At 48.8% G+C, this 10,766-nt stretch overlaps 1 protein-coding gene across 1 annotated transcript in view; it reads left to right on the forward strand.

Annotated features, from left to right (window-relative positions):
- POLA1 (DNA polymerase alpha 1, catalytic subunit) overlaps window positions 1-6,160 on the forward strand; it is a 2,011,520-nt gene extending 2,005,360 nt beyond the window's left edge. Inside the window, exon 37 of the mRNA XM_085622423.1 lies at window positions 4,580-6,160. Within this exon, the coding sequence (XP_085478549.1) occupies window positions 4,580-4,725 (146 nt within the window). The 3' untranslated portion in view covers window positions 4,726-6,160. The remainder of the gene's footprint in view (window positions 1-4,579) is intronic.
- The last annotated feature ends 4,606 nt before the right edge of the window (window positions 6,161-10,766 follow it).

Here is a 10,766-nt window from a genome sequence, read left to right on the forward strand (position 1 = left end):
GGTTCTCCTCGCCTCTGTCTACTATGGAGGAGGGTGCTTCCTACACTATGGTGCTGCATCTAGCCCCGGAGACTCTCCATCTCGACCTCCCTACGGTGGCCTTTAAGACCAACCTCCTTACGGAGGTGCTCCAGACGGTGTCTACGTCGTCTGAGCCGCTGCTCCCTTTCAATGAGGCCCTTACCGAAGTCCTCTTGGGTACTTGGTTGTGGCCGGCCTCGGGGGCGCCGGTCGATAAGAACGTCGCTAGGCGTCATCGCCCGGCGCCTGGTGATCCTGCCTTGTTGACCACTCACCCCACGCCTGAGAGCCTGGTCATTCAGGCCTCGACATCGCAGAGTGCCTTTCCTTCTGCTCCACCGGATAAGGACTGTAAGAGGCTGGACCAATATGGCAAGAGGTTGTTCTCAGCCAGTTTGGGGTTGAGGTTGGTTAATACCGCCTGCTTATTGGGCCGTTACTCCCACGCAGTGTGGGATTCGGTGGCGGAGGTTCTGCCTCAGTGCTCTGAGGAGGTCCAGGCTGTCCTTTCCCAAGCGATTGCGGAGGGAAAGGATGTGGCGAAGTTTGCCATCAGGTGTGGTTTGGACACCGCTGATTCGTTGGGCAGGGCGCTTTCCACGACTGTGGTGTTGCGGCGCCACGCCTGGTTGCGTTCCATTGGGTTCTCACCAGATGTCCAGAGCTCGCTCATGGACATCCCCTTCGATAGCTCCTGCCTCTTTAGTGATAAGGCTGACAATGCCCTGGAGCACTTTAAAGTCTCTCGTGCCACGGCCAAGTCTTTGGGTCTTTCCTCGAAAAACCCTGCCACAATGGGGTTTTGTTCCTTTTGTAGCCAGGACAGGGGTACCCAGGTGTGCTCTTCCAGCAAGCCTGTGCAGAACCAGCCTTAGCCAGGCCGCGGACGTAGGTATCGCAGGTGCGGGTCTGGTAACCTGCGTGTGTGTGGTCAGTCCACTTCCACCCCCGCTGCTTCCGCCTTGAAACCTTCCTAACCCGAGCTTCAGGGGGCACCCCACACCAGTGGGTGGCAGGGTTCACCTCCACCACTGGCACGAGATCACGTCGGACAAGTGGCTGCTGCAGATAATCTGCCAAGGTTACTCGCTTCCCTTTCTGTCTTCCCCTCCAGCCATGCCGCCTCGGTACCACCGCATGTCGGGGGATCATTTGGCCCTTGTCCGTCAGAAAGTCTCGGTCCTCCTGGCCAAGGGGGCCATCAAGCGCGTTCCTGGGCCAGAAGTAGGACGTGGTTGTTATTCCCACTACTTTCTGGTCCCCAAGGGGGCTTGCGCCCCGTCTTGGACCTTCGGGACGTCAATCGCTTCCTCCGGAAGGAGAAGTTCAAGATGCTCACTCTGGCTCGGGTCCTGACTGTCCTGGACCCAGGAGACTGGATGGTAGCATTGGACTTGCAGGACGCTCATTTTCACATCCCTGTCCTGCCGGCCCACTGGTGTTACCTGCGGTTCATGGTGGGCCAGGAGCATTTTCAGTTTGCCGTGCTCCCCTTTGGCCTTACCAGCGCCCCTCGGGTGTTCACGAAAGTGATGGCGGTGGTCGCAGCTCATCTGCGCAGGTCCGGGGTGTCAGTCTTCCCCTACCTCGACGACTGGCTGTTGAGGGTGGGCTCGCCCCCGGCCTCCAGGATACGGCCAAACTCCTGCATTTGCTGGAATTCTCAATCAATGTGCCGAAGTCGCACATGAGCCGCTCTCAGAAGCTCCCTTTCATCGGGGCGGTTCTGGATTCGACATTGTTTCGGGTTTATCCTCCCGAGCAGCGAGTCCAGGATATTCAGGCTATGATTCCGATCTTTCAGCCTCTATCCCGGGTTTCGGTCAGGATGACCCTCCGGCTGCTGGGCCTGATGGCCTCCTGCATCCTGCTGGTGACGCATGCCAGATGCCATATGCGGGCTCTGCAGTGGGACCTGAAGTTTCAGTGGGCACAGCATCAGGGTGACCTGTCCGGTCACGTCCAGATCTCGGAGGGCGCTGCACGACAGTTGCAGTGGTGGCTCACGGACCGCGATTGGGTCAGTGGCAGATCCCTCTCCCTTCCCCAACCGGAGCACACCGTGGTGATGGATGCGTCCCTCCTGGGATGGGGTGGCCACATGGGAGAGGCGGAGATCAGAGGCCTCTGGTCTCCGGCGGAGTCCCGGCTCCATATCAACCTCCTGGCACTGCGGACGATCGGCTTGCACTGAAGGCATTCCTTCCCTCTGTCCGGGTACGTGTGCTGCAGGTGTTCACGGACAACACCACCACCATGTGGTATTGCAACAAACAGGGCGGGGTGGGGTCGTGGACCCTATGTCAGGAGGCTCTGCGCCTCTGGACATGGCTGGAACATCAAGGCATTACCTTGGTGGTTCAACACCAGGCAGGTTCTCTGAATGCCAGGGTGGACGAACTCAACCGCCGTTGCGTGATGGATCACGAATGGCGTCTGAACTCGGACTTGTATGCAAGGTCTCTTTCTGTCATAAGTTCTGCGCGTTGGAATTTCCAAGGCGGCGCTTGCTAGGCGACGCTTTTTGTCACAAGTGTAGTTACGGTCTATTGTGCGCCTTTCCGCCTATACCACTTCTGCCCAGAGTGCTGAAGAAGATTTGGCGCGACCGGGCCCAAGTCATCCTTGTGGCTCCGGATGAGACATGAATATACTGGTATCCCGAGCTACTCAGCATGGCGATCAACCCCCCGATCCGACTGCCTCTTCGGGAGGATCTTCTGTCGCAGCAGCAGGGGACGGTCCTCCACCCGAACCTGTCCAGCCTCCACTTCCATGCGTGGAGATTGGGTGGCGACAGTTAAGTTTTCGATCTTCCTCCCGAAGTCTTTGATGTCATTCTGGCAGCCAGACGTCCCTCCACTAAGACGGTATACACCTGCAGGTGGAACAAGTTTGTGGCATGGTGCGCAGCTAAGGCTGTGGGATCCCCTTTCTGAGGTCCTTCTGTTCCTTCTTTCTTTGGCCCAGCAGGGCTCTGCTCTGGGCACTATCAAAGGTTATCTTTCGGCCATCTCCGCCTTTTTAAGGCTTCCAGATCAGCCTTCTCTTTTTAAGTCCCCATTTGTTAACCGTTTCCTCAAAGGCATTACGCACACGTTTCCTCCTGTTCTGTTCAAAAGGCCTCCATGGGACTTAAATCTTGTCTTAACATATCTGATGTGCGCTCCCTTTGAGCCCCTTCATACATGTCCTTTGCATCTTCTCACTCTCAAGACGGCTTTCCTGGTTTCTATCACCTCTGCCTGAAGAGTGAGTGAGCTCCAGGCTCTTTCTTCCAAACCTCCTTTCCGTTCATCTGGGCAAGGTGGTTTTAAAGACCAGTCCTTCTGTTTTTGCCAAAGGTTGTCACGCCCTTTCACATCAGGCAGACCATCACTTTGCCCACCTTCTTTCCGCCTCCACATCCTTCGAAAGAGGAAGAGAGTCTCCACCGTCTGGACCCAAAACGTGGACTGTCATTCTACCTGCAACGCACACAACCGTTCCGGGTGGATGACCAGCTCTTTATTGGCTACGTGGGCGCCAAAAGAGGTCGGGCTGTGCACAAACAGACCATCTCTCGGTGGGTCGTTCTGTGCATCAAGGACTGTTACTCATTGGCTAAGAAGGAGCCTCCTGTGGGGGCTGCGTGCCCATTCTACCAGGTCAACGGCAGCCGCTACTGCCTTGGGACGCGGTGTCCCCTTGCAGGACATTTGTCAGGCAGCTACGTGGGTCTCGCTGCACACGTTTACCAAACATTACTGCCTTGACAGTCAAGTCTGGAGGGACGGCTTCTTTGGCCGTTCCGTGCTCCGTGACTTTCTGGTGTAATCTTGTTCGCAGACCCACCACCGGGGTTGGAATTGCTGGGGTATCTATTCTAAGGTAAGGAATCTATCACTAACGTGTCTCTTTCAGATGCACAAGTTACTACTTGTGTAACAATATATCTGTAAGAGACATTAGTTAGTGATAGATTCCTTACCGCCCCACCCATCGTCTCCGTTCTGCGAACTGATTCTAGGGTTAATGTCATCCCCTTTCAGGGCCCTAGTTTCATGGCACCAGTGGTCTGTTTCTTGCATGGCTCTGCGTTCCTGGCGCGGAAAGCCGTGTACAGAACTGACAGCGCGCATGTGTGGCGCCTAAGTAGTCTCCGTGACGTCATCTCGGCGCTTACGACGCCAGCGACCGATATGGAGCCGCAGGACGCCACCTTCTGGCGGGCAACAGTACTGCTAACAAAACTTTCAGGATCCAGTCTGACGCCTGGGGATTATTCTAAGGTAAGGAATCTATTACTAACTAATGTCTCTTACAGATATATCGTTATACAAGTAGTAATTTGTGCTTCATTAAGCTAAAGTCCAGGACTGGAGAAACCAGGTGTCGCAGAAACATTTAGTTATCTGGTAGCCCTAGCTCATCCATGCATCGCATTTAACGCCTGATTTGCTTCGGTACATGTTCAGAAAACTGACGTCTTTGAAAAAAAAAAAAAAACTGCCAGCTACCAAAATCTTATGCTCTGTCTTTCTGGGTCCTTTAACCCCTCTGTCTTCTTTTCTCACAGGTCACGTGAAAAGTAGCATAGACCAGGATGTGTCAGCGAGCGTCTACAGGAAGTTGAAGAGCGCTGTGGACAGATGTCTTGCTGGCAGTGGCTACTCCGAGGTGAACCTCGGCAAGCTCTTTCAGAGCCTCAGCACGGTACATTGAGAAAGAGTCATGCATCATGCACGGTGAAGGAGGCCCCCACAGCTAGAGGGTTCAGGGGCGTGACCGTGCTGCTCCTCCGAAGTACATTACACACTCTAACTTGATTTATTAGTGTGTCACCATATCCAGATAGGAGAATTTTAGGTATTCATTTTAAATAGAAATGTTTTTGCTATCCCTAAAGCGTTTCTTAAATGTGATTTAGTTTCATGTTGGCGTCTCAATATTTGGTTCTGTTTCCCAACCAATGCAATAGTATGTTATCCAATCTAGTTATTTCATCTGTAGACCCTTAAGAACTGCACCGGTTTGCTGTTATAATTAACTAATTTCCCGTGGCAAGGTGTTGCACGACAGTCATCCCACACCGCGTCATTCGTTTTAGCGAGGCGCCACCAAGGGCGTTGTGAATTAACTTTAACCTCATAGGCCTATCAATCCTAACATAGCACTGTATCCCAGTGACTTTTGTTAGATTTTCTTCCTCCTGTAAGTTATGCAGGAGTAGTGTTTCTAAATCGACTACCCGTAGCAGAAAGTTGTATTGCTGAGTGATGAGAAAGGCACAGGAACCCAGGATTATTTAGGAAATGATGATGTAAATGTGAAATATCACAGACCATCCCTTCTCAGTTTCTTAATTGCAGTTTTCATTTTGAGGACCTGTGTAAAGCGCACCATGCCACCTGCAATCAGGCTTAGTTTTTCCTCTTCTAGTTTGTCGGCATGTGCGCAATAGACTTGTACTTTTGCCAACTCTTACATTGATAACAGATGTGCCTTTTTTGTCACAATAAACGAATATGGCTTCCCTTCGCCAATAAATGCAGATGTTAATTACTTCAATGGCCTTCATTATGGGTTAAAAGTTTTTCAAATGACAGTTGTCACCAGTATGAAAAGGGTAACAAATAAGCAAGCTTTACATATTTCCTTGCGGTACAGTGTAAGAGAAACATTGTCAGTTTTAGGTAACCCATGTTATATATCATGCATGCCCTTGATTAACTGCCGTCATAAACTGGAGAAAAAAATAGTTGACCGTTTTGTAACTGTCGGTGCAGTGCAGCAATATAGTGTTAGGTCTCCGGCGAGTGCCACCCAAACGTGAAATTATTGGACCAATGTGGAGTTGTGTTTTTAACAGTCAAATGAAAGTGGTTGTATGTCCCTCGATACACAGCTGCAGTGCAATGTCAATACCATTTGCGTTCTCGACCTTACAGGTTAAGCTTTTTAACCCTTCATATTGTAACATATTTAAATCAGTAATTATTTGTATTTTTGAGTATCTTCCCTATTTTTAAATAACCGCTTGTTTGCCAAGCCTGTATAAGCCGAACAGAATTTGTGTTAAGACTTTAAGAAAGACAAAACAAAATGTGTCCTCCTTTTGTACTAAATCCTTTCAATAAAGATTTTTGTAGACAATTTACAGAAAGTGTGTGTATCTTTAAATCTTCCACTCTGTTTTGTTCAGTAGATAACGTTTGAATCCGTGATTCATTTTATTTTTTATTTTATTTAATGCGATTTTTATATAGCACGAACATTACCCAAAGGTGTCAGAGCGCTTTACAAAAGAAACAGTTGCGTTACATAAGGACTTTGGATTACATGAGTTACATACGAGATGCAAACAGAAAAAATTGCAAATGTACAAGTTGTAAAATCACTAAAGGAGGAGATATAAACAAGAACAAATTGCAAATGTACAAGTTGAAAAGTCACTCAAGGAAGAGGTGCAAACGAAAAACTCTGAAATCACATAGGAATGGTAGTAAGTACAAAGGTCTACTACATATACTAGTGGTTAGAGTTCTATATATTCAAATAGTAAGTTCACTCATAATTACATTTTAATAGCGATTAGGCTTGGACAATTATATGTTTTATATATATATATATATATATATATATATATATGTCCACAACTCCCAGAAAGGGAAAATCAGGATCACACTCTGTAGTTCTGATACAATGCTTTAATTTTAAGTTCGCCCCAAGCAGAGAAATCCACAAAAATCAACGCGTTCCGGTCTTTCCACAAGACCTTGATCACGACACTGCTTATCACAATGGACCTCGCATAAGTACCGGCATTCCTAGAACACACCCCACTTCCTGTCACGTGAGGATATGAGCATTGTGGGAGATGTAGTTTGCACAAAAATGAATATTTTAGCAATTGCATATAAATCACCAAAAATAACATGTGTTTGTTCATCAACATCCTTAATTTGTGAAATCCCCCACTTCGTTCCAATTAAAGTAAATTAAACAAATTATATTATCTGAATTCATTTGCACAAATTAAATATGGCACCATAATGCGGATGATTTGCCCGCTAGCTCATTTTGGAGACTGTGTTATCAAATTTAACCTGATCCCCATGCAGTTATATTCAAAGTTGGTACAGGAGTTAAATAATCACCAATATATCGTGCAAGAAAGAATTTAAGAATACGTAAGAATACCAAATTTCTATAAATTAGACTAAGAATAATCCTGCCAAGGGTCACACAAACAATTGGAAGCTTTTAAAATTCTACGGCATTGAATCAATTCCATTGTCCATCAGAGGTGGCAACAGAGAGAGAACTTTACGGCAAAAGGAATCTCGCTACATCATCAAAATGAGGACATTAACACCTTATGGCCTGAATCAAAGTGAGGAATTGTACAGCCACCCGTGATTGGAACCATGATTGACTGTTGTTTTTGTTTTTGTTTTGCTGTTTCAGTGACCTAAGATTTGAGGGACATATCTGTGATGAATGGATTGGTCTGATCATTAGGATTGGTGGTCTGATTCGTATTCTTATTCTCATGTATATTCTTAGTCTAATTTGTGGAAATTTGGTATTCTTACGTATTCTTAAATTCTTTCTTGCACGATATAACAGGGTAGCCATAGTGGCATTACACAACATAACCAATTTTAAGCCTGGTCCGAATGCTATGCGTTCACACCCCACTGGAGGGGTTTCATTTTACATTAAAACATACAAAAACATGTATATTGTGAAGAGGGTGGTAGCCTGTGAAGGTGATTATTTAACTCCTGTACCAACTTTGAATATAACTGCATGGGGATCAGGTTAAATTTGATAACACAGTCTCCAAAATGAGCTAGCGGGCAAATCATCCGCATTATGGTGCCATATTTAATTTGTGCAAATGAATTCAGATAATATAATTTGTTTAATTTACTTTAATTGGAACGAAGTGGGGGATTTCACAAATTAAGGATGTTGATGAACAAACACATGTTATTTTTGGTGATTTATATGCAATTGCTAAAATATTCATTTTTGTGCAAACTACATCTCGCACAATGCTCATATCCTCACGTGACAGGAAGTGGGGTGTGTTCTAGGAATGCCGGTACTTATGCGAGGTCCATTGTGATAAGCAGTGTCGTGATCAAGGTCTTGTGTGGCAAGACCGAAACGCGTTGATTTTTGTGGATTTCTCTGCTTGTGGCGAACGTAAAATTAAAGCATTGTATCAGAACTACGGAGTGCGATCCTGATTTTCCCTTTCTGGGAGTTGTAGACATATTGTAACGGTCTGGCTCGACCGTCAGGATACCGCACTGGTGTGCAGCGCCATTGCCGGCCGACGAAGGGAGCCAAGTGGTGATTTATATATATATATATATATATATATATATATATATATATATATATATATTTTTTTTTTTTATGAGTTACAGAAGCATGGCTCAGGTATAGGGAAAAAAGCAGGCAAGGGGAGAGAAATTCATGGGAGAGAGGAAAGGAATAAGGGAAGTAGAAAGAGTGAGGTGGAAGAGGTAGGGGAGGGGTGATGAGTGATGGGATCTGCTCTGTCCACGCCGGCCCCCCGGGGCCCCCCGCCCTGACCCACCGCAGAGCAAGGCACGCTCCTCGAAGCCAACCCGGGCCAGGCCCATAAAGCCACCATCTTGAGTGCGACTGGCTGCAGGGAAGATCGTTCCAGGGGGCACACCTCGCTGAGATAAGATCCCCAGATCCATCGCTTTATGATCGGAATAAGTTGCGCCGTATGAAAAATGTTTTATGTGGCTTCAGGAGTCGTCTGGGCCAGCCGACATGATGGAGGCTCAATGGAGCTTAAAGAGACGCCATCTTCTTCCTCGCGTCAAGCCATGCCACATACAACAAGGATCCATATACGACCGCGATCCCTAGGGCCTGATCCTTTCACTCCCTTGCTGGCTTGGTTGAAGTTTGTGGGTTTTCTGAAAATGCACTCTAATTTGTAACCTCTATTGAAACAGCTATTTACACGCCGAATGAAATTTCTGGAGTCACTCTATTTTGCTTTAAGTTCAGAGTTCATGTTTTCAGTGTTTCTTTAAAAAGATAGGGACTCCTAGACCCATGGCCTGAAGTTGGCGTTGAAGTGTTCCCGATCCCGGTATTATACCCTGCCATAATTGTATATGTTAACAGCCAGCTCACAATCTTTGGTGACTTTTAATACCTACAGTGTGTCAGAGCCTAGTCATGTGATTGCATGGCCTGTTGTGACTGATAGGTTTTAATGCCATGCAGAGTATATCCATATCTGAAAGAGACTGTTAGTTATAGATTCCTTACCATAGAATTACCCCCAGGCATCAGACTGGATCCGGAATTTTTTTCTCTTTGCAGTCCTCCTGTGCGTCGGTAGGTGACGTCGGTCGATAACGCATCTGGAGTCGTGGTCGCCGGGATGACGTCGCAATGTCTAGTTAGACGTTATATACAAATGATGGCAGAGGTTTAAGGAAAAGAAGCCAGCACCTTTGTTGGGTTTACAAACGTAATCTCACACAATCTATATGGCGTGCTCAATGTAAACACTGTGACACCAACAGTGTTACCCAGTATAAGGAGAAAACTTACTCCAAGACCTCAAATTAGAAAATTAGGCAACAGAGCACAGCACAGTAAACCGTTACATCTGCAAGAAACACGTTAGTTAGATTCCTCATCTTAGAATATCCCCAGGCGTCAGGCTGGATCCGAAAAGATTTTTCGTCAGCAATACCCCTTGCGCGTCGCTAGGCGTCGTCTGCGGCTCCGCGTCCGTTGTCGGCGTCGTGCGCCGGAATTACTTAGTCGGAGTACTTAGACGCCGCCCTCGCACGCTGACGTCAGTTCTTCTTTTTTCTGCGCCAGACAGCGCCGATCCGGGAAGAGCTTACCCCTTTAGTCACTTTTTGACTAAAACTTTTTGGACTCTTTTGTCTACTCGACTCGAACTGGTGCCGGTAGGATGCCTGGGTTTAAAGCCTGTGACTCCGGTCACCGACTAAAGTCGGTGACTGACCACCACCGCCGGTTCCTTTACTGCCTGGGGGCCGACCACGATGCGGAGTCGTGCCTCGACTGCCAGGCCTTGACCTCAAAGGCTAGCGGTCCCGCAAGCTTCTCGAGCTCCGACACTCTGCTCCGCGCCGTTCAAGGTCCCGGTCCAGGAGGAGGTCGAAGGACCGGCCCGGAGCCGCAGCCACCATCACCGCTCGTCGGGTTCCAAGTCTTAGGGTAAGTCGAAGCATGGTAAGAAGTCCAAGAGACGACACCGCTCTTCTGACTCCCCTCGGCGGTCGCGTGACTCGGTCGAGGGTCCGGGTGGTGCCACCCCGTCGGCTCTGCCGAAGCCGCGTCCGCCCCCATACCCACCGGTCCATGGGACTGACGCGACTCGCCCATGAGGGGCCTGGCTCCGCCGTCGACGCCTGCCGGCGCGCCTCAGGGCCCCGCGGGCTCGACTGGGCGACCTAGCGAGCCGGCGGCTCCGGCCCCGGCGCCGTCGTCGACTTCGGTCCCGACGCCGCAGGTCCCTGTGGGATCCAGGCCTGCATCTGTCGGCGCCGGTCGACCTCACGACGCCTCCTCCGCCGACACCGGTTCCACCCCTGGCGCCGTCTCCGGACAACGCCGTTGCCCGGTTCAGGTTCGGGCCCGGCACCGGTGCGGCGCCGCAGCCGACTCCGATGGATGACAATTTCATCTACCGTCCGGCTCCGATTATACCCCCTGTTTAT

The sequence above is a fragment of the Triturus cristatus genome, chromosome 8 (assembly GCF_964204655.1).
Source record: "Triturus cristatus chromosome 8, aTriCri1.1, whole genome shotgun sequence".
Classification (NCBI taxonomy): domain Eukaryota; kingdom Metazoa; phylum Chordata; class Amphibia; order Caudata; family Salamandridae; genus Triturus; species Triturus cristatus.